Genomic DNA, 19,782 nt, shown 5'->3' with positions numbered 1-19,782 from the left:
AGTTTCAAAAAATTTATAGTAAATGTTAATCGTTTGCATTTTTAGTACAGTTCTTTACCTTTACATTCTAGTTTGATTGGTAGTTTTCTTTTGTTAAGTGTAAGAATCTATTCATGTTAAAAATAATATATTTTTAATTGAGTTCTTAAATTATTCATCACTATTTGATTCAATTATCATCAATATATCTTGGTAAATAATAGATTTCTCAAAGGGCAATTGATTTGATAGTGTTACGTTGAAAATGTGGTCGCTGAAATATGTGTTTGGTAGTGTATGTCTTATATTTAAGAAAAAACCGACCAATAACCGAAAAAATCAAAAAACCGACATAAACCGAATTGAGATAAAACCGACTTAATTGGTTTGGTTTGGTTCTAATATTTGAAAAATCGACTTACTTGATTTGGTTTCTTTTTAAGGAAAAATCGATTCAAACCGAAACATGAACACCCCTACCGGATTTTGTTGGATTGCACTGATGGTTACCGCTTTTGAAAACTCTGGGGGTGTTAATGTTTCACCTTATGTATTAAGGGGTTGTTTGGTTTGCAAATTATATAATTTTAGGATTATATACTGAGATTAATGATCCTCAAGTCATTTTGTACTACTGTTTGGTTCATATATAAAAAAAGAGATATGCCATGTATAATCTAAACCTTGGACTAGATTGAAGCTAAATAAACTTAGATAAATTTTCTCTTTCAAATTTTAACCTTGTATATGGGTGATCATAAAAGGTTTGAGGGGTATATCACGACCCAAGCTTGACATAAGTTTTTCAGTCTAGAATCCCGCCCGTTCTGCTTGATCTCGGGACTTAGCGTCCTCGCTGAGGTTTGTCCCACCATCGTATTGAGGGAGATTCGATCTGATACCATATTTGTCACGACCCAAGCCCATGACACGTATCATTTGCTTTGGGCCTAAGCCCGTACGGATTTGTCTTCTGGGCTACATCACATCGAGCCCCAAAAGCGTGCGTACCATATGAACTTATGTCATGCTAAGTTCTTTCACATTTCACTCCCATTTCAATGTGGAATTCGTCTGAAATAATATGTACTCAGTCCTGCTTGCGCCACTCTCATAAGTCCGCCGTGTGTCATGGGCATCACAGAGTACAATTGTCTTTTTGATACCTTTATGTGGGATAAATAACACCAAAATGTTGATAAAAATTATACCGATTCAGCTAAACTATTACTGAGTAGAATTTAATTCGGGTAATCAGACAATTCTGGGTGAAACATCAAACTTAGTGGGCTATTGTGAGCTTTTAGCTTTTTTAAGTTCAAACTTCAAAGTGAGAAACAGAACTGTAGAAGTCCTTGTTTGAAGAAAAGAAACGATAGAATTTATTACTACTCTATTAAAAATAGTAGTATTGTAACAGAAGAAGGTTTGAATTGAAGAAAAGAAACCTCCCTTCACGCTCTGTCACCGAATATTCACACGCTGTTGCAACAGCAAAGCACATTCTTTCGTATCACTGTCTCTCTCTCTTTAAAATTCTCAAAGCAAAACTTATAGAGAAGAAAACTACGGAGGAGAGAGAGAGCACCAAAAAGATCTCTCATTCTTCTCCACAATGAACGACCTTTTAAATGTAAGCTTTCCATATTTCCCCCTAACACCCCTCTTGTTTTTTCTGTATCTACATTTTCTTGATCTATATGGCAGCTCAGAAATTTCAAGAATTGGGAAAAGAATGAATCTTTTTCGACCCTTATTCGATTTTCCCTTTCTTCACTTCTTTCTTTGGTCAAAGGGTCAATTTTTTTATGACGATGCTGACCTCGAATTGGGGTCAAATTTTAGTTGCCATGATAGCTACTTTACCATTTGTTTTTTTGATCTGTATGAGAGCTGACAAATACAAAGAAATGAGAAAAAGAACAAAACTTGTCGACCCCTTTTGGATTTTTTCATCTTTCACTGCTTTTATTGCTCAAATAGTCTAATTTTAGTTGCCATGATAGCCACTTTACCCTTTTTTTAATTTAAAATTTATATGGAAGCTGATAAATACAAAGAAATAGGAAAAGAACAAAACTTGTTAAATCTTTATGGATTTTCCATGTTTCACTTTCATTGCTCAAAGGGTCATGTTTTATTGGTCATTATAACCAATTTACCTCTTTTTCTTGTTAATTCTTTTGGCAGCTGAGAAATGGGAAAAGAACAAAACCTGTTAACCTTTTCTTGGATTTCAATGCTTTCCTAGCTTAAAAGGATCAAATTTTATTTGCCAGTATACCCAATTTACCATTTTTTAAATCTGTATGAACAGCTGAGAATGACAAAGAAATGGAAAAAAGACAAAAATTTATTTTGAACCTTTTTGTGTTTTCCCTTGCTTCACTTTTCATAGCTTAAATGGTCAAATATTTGTATGTCATCACTCAGACTTACCATGTTCTTCTTCTTGATTTGATTAAGAAAAAGGTTTCTGTAGTAAATAATTGTAATGAAAAAGACAGTACAAAATGACATTTGGATCATGACAATTGTTAAAAAGCTACATTCTTTGGCCTTTCTTTGCCACTACGATGAAGTTGGCTTTTAAACTTAATGCTGTAAGGGATAGAAGAAGTGAAGGAAAACAACTTCCTAGAATTTCCATTGCTTATAAGGATTTTAATGCACAAGGAAGAGAAATGATTCTTAGGCTTCGTTGTCAATGATTATGTCTGAATGTTGTCGTGTCCCTTTTATGGAGGGGGAAAATGACTCTAGCCTTAGCATGATCTTCTCCTTCGGAAGCACTATTCTCAATTGTTTCCCTGTTATGGAGGTGAAAGAAGTGTCCATACTTTTTCCCTGCACATATTTTAACACATTTTCTTGGTAAGATTAGATATTAGGAGGCAAAGTTGCCTGATCCTCTGTAGACTCCTCTCCATGGCACATTTTCGACCCGAGAATTGTCAAACTATCTCCATGGCACATTTTCGACCCGAGAATTGTCAAACTATAAGCTGTTTTTACACCTCGTAGCAATATTTGGGTTGGCATTTTGGTCTCTAATGAGTGCTCGGTTAAACGTCTTGCTGAAATAAAAAGGAACCAATGCTAATATGGTGTCATTATAACTATCTTATCTCCATGATAATAGATGAAAGAGTGTCACTACTCACTAATGAGATCCATCTTTTTGCTGTAACTTTGAACCAAAGAGCTGATAACTGGATATGTGATTTATAGTTCAAAAATTTCGCTTCATAAATGGTATATTCTACATAACTTTTTGGTCTGGCAACCTGAAAATCCTTTTCCTTCTCAATGTGGTATGTAAAACTCTAATAGCTGTGGGTATAGTTTGTCATTGACCAACTGTCCTTGAACCTGGATTTTCTTCATGTGGTATAAGACGTATGTAAAATTAAGGTACCTGGTGGAATTGTGAGGTGCGCAAGCTGGCCCAGACACCACTCTTATTAAAAAAAGATGTATGTAAAATTAATTAGCCTTTGTTTTGCCATTTATATATAAAAAATGATTATCCTAGGGAACTCCTTTTTTTGTTTCTTTACTGATGATTTCAGAGGATATTCAATGTCTGTGTCACTGAACTTCTCCAAAAGTTTAGTATGTTTAGTGCTATTTTTAGTGGTCTTAGTTTTTTAACTTCATTCACTCATGTCGGCTTTGATATAATCCTTGAAGCATGTTGCTGCATGTAGTACTCAATATAATTATCTATATCCTTTTGGTAATGCACTTGTTGAAAAACATATAAAATTTCATTTCTCATATTATAACAGCTTGATTTCTCTTGTAGGATGATTTTGATACTTTCGAGGCCCCTAGGCATCAAAATGATAGAAATGGAGATATTGAAATGGGAACACAAAGAGCAATGAATTCCGGGGAGCTAGGCCTCGATGATTTCTTTAAAAAGGTTTATGAATAATCTTGTTGCTTTTTTTTAGAAGAATAATACCATGATTGTACTATCCCTCTCCCTCCCCTTCTTCAATTACTTTCTCTGGTATTTTGAAGTTGATATCATGAAGCTTTCTCACTTCCTCCATTTCTTGCCCCACTTATCTTCGTGTGCTAGGTTCAACAAATTGAGAAACAATATGAAAAACTGAACGGACTACTCCAGAAACTTCAGGTATAAATTTCTGTCCTTTTTTCTTTCAGTCTTTCTCTTTAAAAGGTACAATTGCCAAAATATAACCCTGCAATGAAGTGGCACCTAATTTCCTCGAAAGTGCATTTGAGTACTTCACGTTTTCCCTTTTTCTTTTACTTTTGTGTCAGAGACACTGCTTCTATCTCTAACAACTTGATCATTCTTTGATGAGCAGCTCATGCCTGTATTTCTTTTATGAGTTTGGTTTCTTGTTGTGTGTTATAAGATATGTGTTCGAGGTCTTTAAAATTCTAATGTAACCTCTTTTATTCGCCACTTGATGTAGAAAGCTCTTGGTTTAATTGAACGTCTTTCTGCTCCAAGGTTCAACTTTCACTTGCAGAGATTTTGTTTTAAAATTTGCATTCCTCGATGTGCTAATCAAGCACACAAAGGTGTCACATTTTAAATATTTGTATTCTCTCTGGATTTGGATATTTATACTAAAACCAGTAAAACTCTAATGTGTTATATGATTAACTTCCTTTCTATTGACCACCTAATTTATAAGCCTGTGTATCTCAGTTTTTTAGTAAGATTACAACGAGCTTCCTTTTCTTTTTCTTTGACAAGTATTCCGGCGAGCTTCTACTGTTTGAGAATTAATATTGTTGACGGTATGTATTCCATGTCATGGTTTATCAGATAGTAGTTGCCATCTTTTGCAACTTCATTTTTCCACCAGTTCATTGGTGTTTAGATTTATTAAGAGCACTGTGTCTAAGTCAGGAAAAGCACTGTGTCCAAAAGATTGTTGGTTGACTGAGCATTTTGACTTTTAGCTGTTCCGTAACATAACCTAGCTTCCAGAGATAAATCGTGTTCCTATACATAACTAGAAGGCTCTTCCATATATTCCCTCTAAAATTCATAATTCTCTCTCAATATGTGTACTTCAACTAACATAGAGGTTGAAGTGGTAACTTTAAGAACTGTAGGCGCAATGTAGGTTACTTAGCAGAAGATATATGAGCCAAATGAGGTTGGAAGATCTGCATAATCTTTTGTTTCTTTAAATACCAGGTAAACATGTAAATACTTAAAGATCTGAATGTTCTAACAGGATGCTCATGAGGAATCAAAGGCTGTTACAAAAGCTGCTGCTATGAAAGGTAACCCATCCTTTCGCCATTGATTTGCATTTTTATGGTATTCTGGACTCGTAATATATACTCACTAACTTTTTATGGAACCTAGTTTAACTTGATTGGAGTAAGAAGCACCCAATGTGTTACCAAAGTTGAATCAAAAACTTTCTTCAAAAGGATAGTTGAAATGTCAAAAATGGTTTTACTTTAGGAAAAAAGACATGCATCAGAGTTCAGTATTATGTAGTGAGATTATTATATGTTCTTATGATATCCTGCAGGTAGACTTCCACAATTTTGTAGAAAGAGGTCTGTCATTCTTGATATACCATACAATAGAAAGTAGAATGAATTAAGACATAAGATAACTAGATGCTCCCTCTATTCCAATTTGTGTGTTCTTTTGTATAAGTATGTATCCCAATTTATGTAACACAGAGACCATATTGTTCCCTTTTTTTACAAATAATAAACACATTAGGAGTACAGATAAAAGATGAGAGCATGCCCTAAAGCAATTTGGGAATGGATTAGTGCTACTGTCCTTAAATTTAGGATGTTTATGAAGCAAGTAGGTGCAGTTTATTGAATGTTTGTTTTTGGTTTTGCAAATGTAGCGAATAAAATAACAATTGAAATTGGAGTTTTGCACTGAGTAAGATCTTCCCTTTGCTTGGGAAAGTCCGTTCTCCTTTGATTCTTGCTATTCGTTTTCATATTGTGTTTGCTGTTGTTTTTAAGTAGGTAGTTGTTAATTGATAAAATTGTAACCTGCAGCAATTAAGCAGCGAATGGAAAAAGATGTCGATGAAGTCGGAAAAATAGCTCGATTAATCAAATTAAAAATTGAGGAACTTGATAAAGAAGTGAGTAACATTAAATTCTTACATGTTGTACTTTTGGTCCTTTAATCTTCTCTCTGTTTCAATCTATTGTTCATTCTCTTGCAGAATCTAGCCAATAGAAACAAGCCGGGATGTGGTAAAGGATCAGCTGTTGACAGATCAAGAACAGCTACAACCGTGTAATGTCGACTACTTTGTCTCCTTTGTTTCTCTGATAGTTACTTCATTGTCATACAGTTACTATTTTGACATTGTTGAATGGGTATCACAAAGTTATTTTAAAGAGATGCTCAAATTGGTTGGCTATGATGTATGTAGACACTATGCTGCGGCAAGCAACAACAACAACTGCTATGCCTCAGTCCCAAACACTAATGTTTTCATAGTAAATAGAGTTTGAATTCTTGAATTTTGTACTGATCAGGAGAGTAAATAATGTTTGTGCTAGGGGATGTATAGTTTCTGTTGAACTTGATTGTAGACAGCAGAATATTTTCAGTGTATTTCCTCCTTTTAGTAATTCATTTATGGATGGGTGATTATAATCCCTGTTAAACAGAAACAGTGTGTTTCCTCCTTATAGTACTCCCTGTTATCAAATCATTAAAGTATTAAAATCTTAACTTTTACTCTTAGTTCTTATATGCACACATGTGGAAACAATTCAGTTAGTAATTTCCAGTTTGTCAGTGCTTAATATATGGGAGAAATAGTTAAAGTGAAGCCCTTATTGTTCTCTTTAGTCTTTCCCTCTTGCATTATTGCACATTCTTAATACTTATCTTGATATACCTATGGTATGCACTTAACTCGTTATATATGCGCAGTTCCTTGAAAAAGAAGTTCAAAGATAAGATGGCCGAGTTTCAGGTACGTCAGTTGCGTTAAGAATGGCTTTTTCTCTAGGTTTTACTTGCTATTAGGTTCAATTGATTAAAATGTTTGCAGACTTTAAGAGAAAACATCCACCATGAATACCGTGAGGTTGTTGAAAGGCGAGTATTCACAGGTGCAAAAAACTTCTGAGTTTGAATTTCTGCATGGATTTTAAATGTTTTCAAAACAAATTCTAATTGCTTTTTTTTTTGTTTGTATCTTTCTCTTTTTGTGGTCGCCAGTGACGGGTAATCGAGCTGATGAAGAAGTAAAGCTTTGTAGTTCTTGTTACTTATTGAGAACGTAGATTCTTTTTCGTATATCTTCTAACTGTCCCCCTTTTTCTTGTTTCCCTCTATTTTCATCTTCAGACAATTGATAGATTGATAGAGACTGGGGATAGTGAACAAATATTCCAGAAAGCTATTCAGCAACAAGGGCGAGGACAGGTATGAACCTGCTCAATGGTTTTTGCAATCTCTTCCTTTCAAAAAATTTGTATTGTTACCTTATGCGCTAGTATTATTAGGTTGTAACCTATTCACATAGCGCGTAGGATCAATATCTTAATGCTTGAAGCTATTATCTCTGGGATTAAAAAGTCCATGCTTGTAAATAGCTTAAGTTTCTGTTGGCTTTTCCACTGCTTTGTTAAACATGGAATTGGGCCAGCCTATGCCATTTAGTGCTGTTTTATGTTTAAATACGTTTTCTCAGAATCACATAAAGCCCGTGATGCCTTACTCCAGCAACATTCTTTTACCATCTCAGAAGCTGCTTATTGACATTGGAATGATCCATCTTTCAACCCTCTTAAGTCTGATAGGGATCGTCAAATTCCTAGAAATGGAATGAACGGTGGGAAATGACTATTCTGGATGATCTGATGCTAATACTTCAGGCTCCAGATACGACAGAGGTTCTATGGGGCCCATGTTAGGTGACTGTAGTATCTTGTGACCATCATAACATCTTGCAAACAGCTCTTGTTTAATGTTATGTTGTGTTTATTCCTTTATATATTCCCTTTCTGTCAAATGTCAGTGCCACATCCCTTCCCCTAAAAACATAAGAGAAGAAAGTCTTAGCTGCTTTCCATTGCTGGAAACCACCATTTGAAAAATTCCTAAGCTGGATAAGGCCAAGTTGACAAAGATCTTTTTTATCCTCAAGCTGCTAATGACTGATCAGTGGCTTTCCCTTGGAGTAGTGTAGCACTCGAAAAAGTGAATGACGCAACATACTGGAATTATGTTCAAAAGAGGGGAGATAGCAGGGGAACTAGCTCTGGCCGCTTGGTGATAGAGGCAGCAGATAATAGTGGGAAAGGGTTATTATTTTGGTGACTGAAATTGATACGATTTTCTGGAGTTTTATGTTATTATTTCAGTGCATATCATTTTTTGGCCGCCAATCTTGATCTAATGACCAAGTATGATGAAATGTAACAACTAGTGCCCGAAATATACAAGCTGGATAAGGCCAAGTTGACAAAGATCTTTTTTATCCTCAAGCTGCTAATGACTGATCAGTGGCTTTCCCTTGGAGTAGTGTAGCACTCGAAAAAGTGAATGACGCAACATACTGGAATTATGTTCAAAAGAGGGGAGATAGCAGGGGAACTAGCTCTGGCCGCTTGGTGATAGAGGCAGCAGATAATAGTGGGAAAGGGTTATTATTTTGGTGACTGAAATTGATAAGATTTTCTGGAGTTTTATGTTATTATTTCAGTGCATATCATTTTTTGGCCGCCAATCTTGATCTAATGACCAAGTATGATGAAATGTAACAACTAGTGCCCGAAATATACAAGCTGGATAAGGCCAAGTTGACAAAGATCTTTTTTATCCTCAAGCTGCTAATGACTGATCAGTGGCTTTCCCTTGGAGTAGTGTAGCACTCGAAAAAGTGAATGACGCAACATACTGGAATTATGTTCAAAAGAGGGGAGATAGCAGGGGAACTAGCTCTGGCCGCTTGGTGATAGAGGCAGCAGATAATAGTGGGAAAGGGTTATTATTTTGGTGACTGAAATTGATAAGATTTTCTGGAGTTTTATGTTATTATTTCAGTGCATATCATTTTTTGGCCGCCAATCTTGATCTAATGACCAAGTATGATGAAATGTAACAACTAGTGCCCGAAATATACAATGAAAGTGAACCACCATCACCTGATCCTTATTTCTTTTTCTCTTCATGTTCTATTAAATAACATTACATGCAAACTTTTGGCCTATTGTGTGATAAAGAAGCTTAGGTACGTTAGTAATCTTGCTAGTAAGTTGAAATTTTAGTGATTGGTGATTTAATAGTATACTGGTTCTCATTGTTGGCGACTTGCAGATAATGGGCACTCTAGCTGAAATTCAAGAGCGCCATGATGCAGTCAGAGAATTAGAGAGAAAGCTTCTTGAGTTGCAACAGGTATATGCTTTCCTTATTCACATCTAGTCTGGTACCAATTTGGAAACATGACAATTAAAGGAATATATATATATATGGGGACATGATAAATGAGTAATACATATCTGGTTAAATTTTTTATTGTATACTGCTACGCAGATATTCTTGGACATAGCAGTGCTGGTTGATGCTCAAGGAGACATGCTTGATAATATAGAATCACAGGTACTGAAATTCTTTATCCTTGTATTATCCCTTCTACTAGCCTGTTTAAAATAAGAATTGGCACTTTGGGACTGCTACATTTATGTTTCCTCATTTCCAAACAACCCGAATTTTCAGGTTTCAACTGCTGTAGACCATGTGCAATCAGGGAATACTGCTTTACAAAAGGCGAAGAAACTACAAAGGAATTCCAGAAAATGGATGTGCTTTGCCATCATTATCCTCCTCATTATTGTTGCAATCATCGTCGTTGGCGTGATTAAACCATGGAGCAGTAACAAGGGTGCTTAATTTAATTTATTCATCCCCCAGTTAAGCAATGTATACATATATATATATATATATATATATATATATATATATATATATATATATATATATATATATATAATGGATACTATCACTGCATATGCTATTAATATATACCATTTCTTGGTTTTGTACATGTGGACCTTGGGGCTTATCTCTATTTATAGAGTCTGACCTGCGATTGAAATATGTAATCTTTTTCTTTTTCTTGGTTGGAATTTGGGAGAATACTACTCTGTACTGGAAGAATACTATTGATTCAAATTTTATTGAAACCATGGTGTCTAGGCCAGCTTGGGTGCATTAAACTCCAATGTCTTTTGCGTGAACGAGTTATTGACGACTCATATTGATTTGACAAATCAACTAATCCTAACATTATTGAGAATTTTTCTTAAATCCTTTTTGGAGTCTGATTCTGCTCAACTTTAATACTCTCCAAATATAGCATCCTTTAATATAACTCAGCTGGAAATCAGCTTCTTTAACTTGTTCTGGTTGATCTTAACAAGTAATATTACTAATTTTTTAATATTTTTACGTTGGATTAGTTCTTCTTTGCTTACTATCTTTGCCATTATCATTTTGACACATAGTCATGTTGTAGAATAAACAGTAAAATCTTTTTTTCCCCCAAAAATGCTGGCGGTCAGCAGCTACTTCAATTCCCAGTTTCCAAGCTACATTCAGTTTCCTCTATTTTTTTCTTCTATTCAAAATCAAGAAACTCGAAGCTAGTTCCTAAAATTTGACAAATCAATTAATCCTAACTTTAGTGACTCATTGATTCGAATGAGTGTAATTTTGTCGCCATCAGCCCTTTGCCTGGTCAAAATTATTAATCATCGCTAAACAAAAATCAATTTATAAATTAGGCGGTACGCCCTCCGTTCTATTTTGTTTGACGCTATTAGTATTTGAGGAGTTAACAACTTTTTCCTTTGACTACAAAATTTCCAAACATTCTTTAAATATTTTTTAATTATAATATATACAACGACGACGACCCAGTGAAATCTCACTAGTGGGGTCTGAGAATAGTAGTGTATACATAGAGAGGTTGTTTCCGATAGAGCTCGGCTCAAGAAGACGAAAAGAGACAATATATCAATACCATCAATAAAAATCATAGAAAAAATAACAGCATCACAAGAACCAGAAAATAGACGAAAAGCAAAACAATAACAAGTAGATAAAGCTCGGCACTAAGAGGAAGGAAAGAGTAGTGTGAACTCAACACTAACCCCTAGCAGTCTAAGACTAAATCCCAACAGACTATCCTCACTCTGGTGCGCTGTAGAAATATGCACAACTACCTCCTAACCTACAACCTTAATGCTCGACCTCCACATTCCTGTCTGGGGTCATGTCCTCAGTAATCTGAAGTCACGCCATGTCCTGTCTGATCACCTCTCCCCAGAACTTCTTAGGCCGCCCTCTACCTCTTCTCGTATCCATCAAAGCCAGCCGCTCACACCTCCTCACAGGGACATCTGGCTTCTCCTCTGAACGTGCCCGAACCATCTGAGCCTTGCTTCCCGCAGCTTGTCATCCATGGGGGCCACATTCACCTTCTCTCGAGTATCTCCATTCCTAATCTTATCCATTTTAGTGTGCCCGCACATCCACCTCAACATCCTCATCTCTGCTACTTTCATCTTTTAGACATGTGAGTTCTTAACTAGCCAACATTCAGCCCATACAACATGGCTGGTCTAAATATATATATATATATATAATGCAAATACTAGTAGTTTTATCTAATTTCTAATAATGCAAATCTTGTTTTGAAAAAGAATAAAAATTGATGTCTGAATTAAGACTGAAGTTAGAAATTTTAACTTTTTTTACATCGAACCCTTTATTCTTCTTGAAAAATAAATGGTGAGAAAGTACTAGTACGATATATTTGCATGTATCAGCAACTAACATGAACATCCATACTGAACAAACTCAAATATCTTAGTTCAAACATCAGCTTCCATCTCTTTCTTCCTAAACTAAATGGCTAGGGTGGATAAATTTTTGAGCTTCATTTTGCTACTCTTTTTTTTTCTTTTTCAGTACACTTTTTTGCTTCTCAAGCTGACCCTCTCAATATTTTGAAGGCTCATAACTCTGGTTGTGACAATAATGTCATTTTTGATTGGTTAATTAATCTTTAGAGGAATTAAGAGTTCTGGTCCAAGCCCTAGGGTAATTATGATTTGCTCCAACTATTATAAATCACTTAATGTAGAAAGCATTAACATGTATTTCTATGTTCAAGTTAGAGTGTGTTTGGAAAGCCACTTAGGAATTAGATTTGAGTATTGGGTGTAATTACACATTTTGGCATATTTGTCTGGTCAAGTAATTACTTGGACAGCATGGAATTGGGTATAATTGCAGAGGTGTAATTAAACTTTCGAATTCTTAGGGTCTGTGTGGAAAGTCACCCGATAATTGAAATTGACGTAATTATTAGGGTAATAATTACACAGCCTAGTAATTACGACGACCTATTTGTTTGTCATAACGTAATGACAGTATAATTACAAGGCGTGTTATTTGGTTGAACAAGTGTGAAGTAATTATCAAATCTTAAAAGTTAAAATAATAAATATATGACTATAAATAATTTTTTATAAGTATAAATGAAATTAGATTTAGTATTAAAGATGCATATCTTTTCATGAAAATACAATAATTAATAATCATATATTTATAACTAATATGTAAAAATAATTGATATATATTTTTCAAAATAATAATATTTAGTTTAATTAATTATAAAAACTAAAAACATATATTTTGTAAGAACATTATGGAATGCATGTTTGATAAAATAAATTAATATTGGAGAGTGTAATTACATCTCTCCAATTACACTCAATTCAATGTTGACCAGGTAATTACTTGGCTAGACAAACATGCCAAACTGTGTAATTACACCCAAATCCTAGGTGGCTTTCCATACATGCTCTTAAGGGGAGGTGAAAATTGGTGGTAATTACACCGTGTAATTACAAGGTTACTTTTTAATTTCTTTCCTTTTTATTTTTATTTTAATTTATTTTTTTATAACTTTTTATTTCCATTATTTTAATTTCTTTTTATTTTTATTTTTTATTTTAAAATTTCTTTTTTAATTTTAAAATATTTTTCTTTGCACATTATTTATCTTTTATTTTCTACCTTTACTTCTTGTGATTCCATGTAATTGCTCGTATAGTTTATTTCTTATTTGTTTTATTTTCTTCATTTAGTGTAATTGCGTTATTATTCTAATTTTTGAAACTACACCTCCTAATATTAGAAATAATGAGTCATTAACAAACTTGGCATATAATGAGCGATGCCATTAAAGTAGAATTTCATTGTTGAATGAGGTTATAAACTTATTATGTTTCCTAATCTTAAGTTGTAATGGAACTTATTCTTATTATGTTGGAATTTGACATATGTTAAACTATTTTATTTTATTGAATTTTGCAATTGTGTTATATTTATGGTTTCAATTTACTTGTTTTAGTAGTATTGACTTGTTATTTTATATTGCATGTTGTTCATTTTTTAGTTAGAATTGATAGATTAGTTTTGTCAAATATTTGAAAAATGTTCTGACATTATATTTGTAAATATTAATTTATTTTATAAAATTACATTTCATGATGTTCTTATAAAATGTATGTTTTTAGTTTTTATAGATATTAAACTAAATATTGTTAATTTGGAATATATATATATAAATTATTTTTACAATATTAGTTATAAATATATGATTATTAATTAATATATATTCAAGAAAAAATATTCATCTTAAATACCAAATCTAATATCATTTATACTTATAAAATTTATTTATAGGAATATATTTATTATATTAACTTTTAAGTTTTGATAATTATTTCATTTAAAATTTAATTTAACTGTGTAATTACACTTGTGCAACCAAATAGTATGCTTGTAATTACATTGTAACTACGTTATGACAAACAAATAGGTCGTCGTAATTACTATGTTGTATAATTACTAAACGGTATAATTACTACCCTAATAAATACACCAATTCCAATTATCAGATGGCTTTTCAAATAGACCCTTATTGTTTTTTGGTGTGCAGTGAAAATATCACGTTATATGAGCAACTAGAAAAACTTAATAAATTATTGTAAATGACTTAATTAGAGCCATATAAATACATGTTGTATGTTATAAATAGAATTCTATTTAAGGTAAATGTCTATATTTTAGGGTTTGTTATTTGGTGGCTAAGTCATTTTTTCCCTATAAATAGAAGGGTTCTATTCCATTGTAATTAATTCCAAAACCAATAAGAATTCTCTCTCTTTCTTTGCAATATTCTTTTTCATTATTTTATAACACATTATCAGCACGAGACTCTAACCAATTAAGTAGAAGCTTTGGGATTGAGCATAATGATTGTCAATTATTCCAATAACTTCCTTCATGATTAAATTTTGAATTTAATGTATGTATTTTACCGTATTTTTTTCTTTTATTCTATAATTTGATTTTAATTACAAGCAAAGACAATAAATTTAGATTATAACTCTAATGGAGTTAGTAAGAAATTATAACCACTCGAAGTGGTAAAATTTCTATGTCTTGCCATGATCAAAGTCATGTATGATCGTGAGCACAAAAAGTGGAAACCCGTCCCATTGAATTTGCTCCATTCCCATTCCCTTAAGAGAATGTGGTAGCAATATGTAATAAGTCTGAAAGAAGACAAAATTATTATCGTGAAGGTATCAATGGATGTGGATGTGGTAATAAGAGAAATTATAATCGTCATCATTGTGGCAATGAGAATAATAAGGATTCTCAAAATAATCCTTCACTCTGTGAAAGTAATGTTTGCCATCGATTTGACATGAGATTTTGTAAAGCACATATAAATGATTATGATCTATTCATGATGTGAATGTGACAATATGTGATTTGTGAATACATATTCATTTTTGGAAGAATATGAGTGTGCTAGTGGTATATATCACACTCACCTCTAGAAGGAGGTTTGAGAGGAAATAAGAAAATAATGTTATTATGGCATAAATGGTCATTGGTCACGTACGTATTGAACGCCAAAATATTTTGGCATTGTGATTAGCAAGAAACAGATCTTGCATATAATTTTGACCATAACCATAATGGTATAACTTTCTCTTTAAAAGAGATATTCACCATATGGATGTTGATGAATATGTGGTACTACAAAATTAATTGAGAACTATGCAAGAGCCAATTATACTATTTTGAAGAAACAAAATTAATTATCAATAAGCCATTATATTATAGTAAGTCTCAAAGAAACTTATTTAGTTTCTAAAGTATTCGCAAAACTGACTGGTTATATTGAGACTATAAATAAAGGAAAAGTATAATATCTTATATTACTACAACTTGTAGCGAGGTGATATGTATGTAAAAAGCTACCTGCTTTATTCTCCAGTTTGTACTACACAAATAAAAGAATGCCATAATAAAGTAGAAGTTTATTGATATAAAAACCCGTATCATAATAAACTTGGAGTTTATTGATAATTGCACACATCATGGTGTAAACCTGAACTTTATCAATATTGATAATTTATTTAGTTGGCATAGTTGCTTTAGCCATGTTAATTTACATATGATTTGCAAAAATAAAAGAGAATTCACATGGGCAAATGATAACTAGGGGTTATGATGCATTTTACTCTCCTTCTTGCTTAAGTTTTGATTAGAAATATGTACAAAATAGTCCCAAAGTCTCACATGTTGTACTTGATTGCAGGGTTTGATCAACAAGGTAATAATTTGTCAAAAACCAGCTCAAAAAGGAGTGAAACATGCAAAAGTACCAAGATCAAGGCCAAGCTCAGTCAAACAGGGCCAGTGCGGCCGCACACCATTTTGTGTGGTCCACAAAGATGAAGTTCAGAGAGAAGGCATTTTAGGCAACCAAGCAATGCGGCCGCAAAGGATTTTGTGCGGACCGCATTGATTTCACTGCGGCCGCACTCGATTTTGTGCGGTCCGCAGAGCCCAAGATCAAAGAGTTGCCAATTGGAGGATTATGCCCAATGTGGTCCACAATCCATTTTGTGCGGACCGTAATAGAAGCCATCGCAGCCGCAGTGCATTTTCTGCGGTCCGCGGTGACCAACTTCAGAGAGCACATTATCTCAGCCAAGAGCCTTAGTGCGGCCGCACTCGATTTTGTGCGGTCCGCACTAGCCCCACAGGGGCATTTTTGTCCAGAATTTTCAGCCTAGTATAAATAGTTTCTTTTCCCATTTTTAGGTCATCAGTTATTTTTGGACGTAGAGTTGCGCTCGTGAATAGTTCTCTTTTACCATTTTGAGTAATTTTAGCTTAATTTCATCATTGAATCTTCAAGTTTTATCTAGTAATTAATTATTATGGGCTATTCTTCATCTATTTCTTTATTTTCTTCTATAATCATGAGTAGCTAGACCCATTAGCTAGGGTTGTGGCTCAACCCTAGTGTGGGTAATTGATGGGTCTTGTGTTTTGATGCTTGATTGTCTATGAGTGTTTGATATTTGGACTAATTTAGGGTTTTAATGTTGAATTAGTGGTTGCAAACACTAGTTTATGCCTAGTAGACTTTGGCTCTTCTTAAGAAAGAGAGCCTAAGTCTATGAAATTGGTCCAACAAGGAATTGGGGCGTACTCAAGAGATTGATAGCCCCAACTAAAGGGTTAAATTTAGAGATAGTAATACCCGACTTGAACCTCAATTGCTTGCACAAATTATCATACCCAATTGGTCTTGAAAAAGTCAATTCGGGCAAAATTACTCGAACTACCGAGAGGTATAGAGTGAGTAGAATCGTGTAATGGTTATATCATACTCCCCAAATGTGACAATCTAGCCTTAGACTCAAGAATCCGTCAATTAGCCACCTAGGAGAAAGTCACTACCCTAGTGCCTTTTATCTATTTGAACAACCTTCAATAGTTTAATCTTAGCTTTACTTGGCCTAATTTAGCATCTTAATATATAAAATTAGAAGTAAAATAAAAACAAACAATGTTTAGAAGTGCAATTAGGAACAATTACACAACTCTCATTTAAATAGAAACTCAACTCCAATATCTAGCTCCCTGTGGAAATAGATCTCGACCTTCTCGGGTAAAAGCTGCTTCGACCTCTCTTGCTACTTCATAGTAATACAGGTTTGGCCTCGATCACTTTTTGGCACCATTGCCGGGGAGCTAACGATTTTGGCTATCTATCTAAATAGTATTGTGTATTGTTCTTTTTCCCTTCCGTGTTACTAATTTGTGTGTGTCACAACTTCAGGTACAAAATGACAGCAAACTTAAACAACGCACCTCTTGGAGATCTTCCGCCGGGGGAGGAGGTAGATGACAATGTTGATGATGAGGTCCCTATTGTGCCTCAAGGACAAAGGAGAAGCCGTCAGACTAATGATAATATTCCAAACCCTCCCCCGCCACCTCCAAGAGCGGCTCCTCGAGTGCTTCCCAACCAAGGCTATGCAAGTGCAATTGTCCCACCCTATCCGGGCGGGCAATTTTTAAATTACCAATGTGATGCTGACATTGCTGGAGCATCGTGGGTATTTCACGGGCGCTGCCAATCAGAATGTTTACAAACATCTCAAAGGTTCTGTGGATACCTGTTGGGGGAGCAAGCAAACAAATATGTCCGAGGATGTACTTCAGTTGAGACTCTTCCCATTTTCACTTAGAGGGAAGGCATTGGATTGGCTTGAGTGACTTCCCAACCATTTCATCACTACTTGAAATGAGTTGGCGGACAAGTTGATTGCAAAAATTTTCTCACCGGGCATATGGCACCATTGAGAGATGAGTTCTTGGCTTTCAAGCAGGATCCCACTGAACCATTGCATGAGATTTGGGAGTGTTATAGAACAATAGTAAAAGGATGCCCCAACAATGATATGACTGAGGCGATGATCCAACAGACTTTCTACCGGGGAATTAACATAACAAACCAATGCATAGTGAACCAACTTGCTGGGGGCAACTTCATGAAGCTGACTTATGATGATGCTTGTGACATTCTTGACGAGATGACTGACACTTCTTCTGCTTGGCAAAGTAGAGTCAATGTGTCCTAGGGTGACCTCACGGTCACTCATTTGCACAAGGAGTTACATGATCATGGGCAGGCTATAGCTGAGTTGACAACTACAATGAACCAACTAGTAAAGGCACAGTTGCAACAAGTTCAAAATCCTCGCCAAGTGAATGCTATGGAGGGTGTCAACATGCTAGTCAACAAAAGAAGACAAAGGGGTCAACAGAACCAAGGGAATTCAGAGCAATTTGACAATGATTGTGGTGGATTCCAAGATAATAGTTATGATGTGCAGAATGAAGAGATGCAATACATAAATAATTATCAAGGCCAAACGGACAATTCTTCCAACCAACAACAATGGAGACTCCAAGACAATTGGGGCAATCAACAACAACAAGGCAATGGTAATTGGGGGAACAACAACCAAAATTCAAATTGGGGCAATCAGAACAATAATCAGAACAATCAGGGTAGTTGGAATGGTAACAACAACAACTGGGGTGGTAACAACAAGCAAGGTAGGTGGAACAATGGTAATCAAGGAAACCGGGGGCAAGGCTTTCAAAGGCCCCCAATGTACCAATAACCGAACAATTCATCCCCATTTCCATCCCAAGGTCCTAGTTCTTCTAACAATGATATGGGGATAATTAAAATGATGTTCGAACAGATGATGAAGAAGAATGCGGATTCTGATACTTAGTTGTCTTCCCACAATATCTCAATTAGAAATTTGGAGGTTCGGTTAGGCCAAATCTCACGATCCTTGAATACTCGCCCTAAGGGGGTTCTACCAAGTGACACGGTAGTAAACCTGAAGGGTGGGAACAATCATGTCATGTCAGTAACTACAAGGAGTGGACGAGGCGGTGATGTGAATGCCTTCAAACAAAAGCAAATTTTGGGTGATGATGTTGAGTTGCAAGAAGATGAAGTTCCTTTGATGGTTGAAAATGTGATTGATGAGAATATGAATGAAGAAGTGAGGATTGATATTCAAGATGCCGAGGTGAAAACTCAAATTGACGTGAACCCTTCTAGGGAACACGTAATAGACATGCCGGAGCCGGTTGTGCCTAAAGCCAAGGCTCCTTTGCCAAGGCCACCTCCACCTTATCCTCAAAGGCTCGCGAAGTAGAAAAATAAGAATCAGTTTAAAAAGTTCATTGATATGATGAAGAGCTTATCCATCAATGTGCCTTTGGTGGAGACTCTTGAACAAATGTCGGGCTATGCTAAATTCATGAAGGACTTGGTGACAAAGAAATGATCCATGGATTGTGAAACTATAAAGATGACCCACCAAGTTAGTGCAATAGTGCATTCAATGGCCCCGAAGCTTGAAGATCCTGGTGCTTTCACCATTCCTTGCACCATTGGGAGTGCGGACTTTGCTAAGGCTCTATGTGATTTGGGGGCAAGTATCAACTTGATGTCCTTCTCAGTTTTCAAGACTTTGGATATTGGGAAACCGAGGCCGACTTCCATGAGATTGCAAATGGCGGATAGAACGATGAAGCGACCATTGGGTATTATTGATGATGTGCTTGTTCGGGTGGACAAATTTATCTTGCCAGCTGATTTTGTGATCTTGGATTGTGAGGTGGATTATGAAGTTCCAATCATATTGGGGAGACCTTTCCTTGCTACTAGGAAGGCCTTAGTTGATGTGGAAGTAGAGGAACTCATCTTCCGGGTGGGTGATGCCAAAGTGGTCTTTTATGTGTGCAAGTCAATGAAGCAACCCAATAATTCCGAGGTGTGCTCTTTTGTGGACCTTGTCACGGCAGTGATAGTTGAT

At 35.1% G+C, this 19,782-nt stretch overlaps 1 protein-coding gene across 1 annotated transcript; it reads left to right on the top strand.

Moving 5' to 3' along the window:
- Nucleotides 1-1,380: 1,380 nt before the first annotated feature.
- Nucleotides 1,381-9,908, top strand: LOC104218409 (syntaxin-132-like). The gene is made up of 13 exons (XM_009768896.2): nucleotides 1,381-1,612; nucleotides 3,788-3,907; nucleotides 4,070-4,126; nucleotides 5,211-5,259; nucleotides 6,013-6,101; nucleotides 6,186-6,259; nucleotides 6,908-6,950; nucleotides 7,029-7,089; nucleotides 7,199-7,224; nucleotides 7,328-7,405; nucleotides 9,302-9,382; nucleotides 9,521-9,586; nucleotides 9,704-9,908. Exons 1-13 carry the CDS (start codon nucleotides 1,595-1,597, stop codon nucleotides 9,875-9,877), a joined length of 936 nt encoding a protein of 311 aa, XP_009767198.1. The 5' UTR covers nucleotides 1,381-1,594; the 3' UTR covers nucleotides 9,878-9,908.
- Nucleotides 9,909-19,782: the final 9,874 nt, after the last annotated feature.

Source organism: Nicotiana sylvestris, chromosome 12, assembly GCF_000393655.2.
Source record: "Nicotiana sylvestris chromosome 12, ASM39365v2, whole genome shotgun sequence".
Lineage (NCBI taxonomy): Eukaryota > Viridiplantae > Streptophyta > Magnoliopsida > Solanales > Solanaceae > Nicotiana > Nicotiana sylvestris.
The sequence above is the reverse complement of the archived record's forward strand: the minus strand, read 5'-3'. Positions and strand labels throughout refer to the sequence as shown.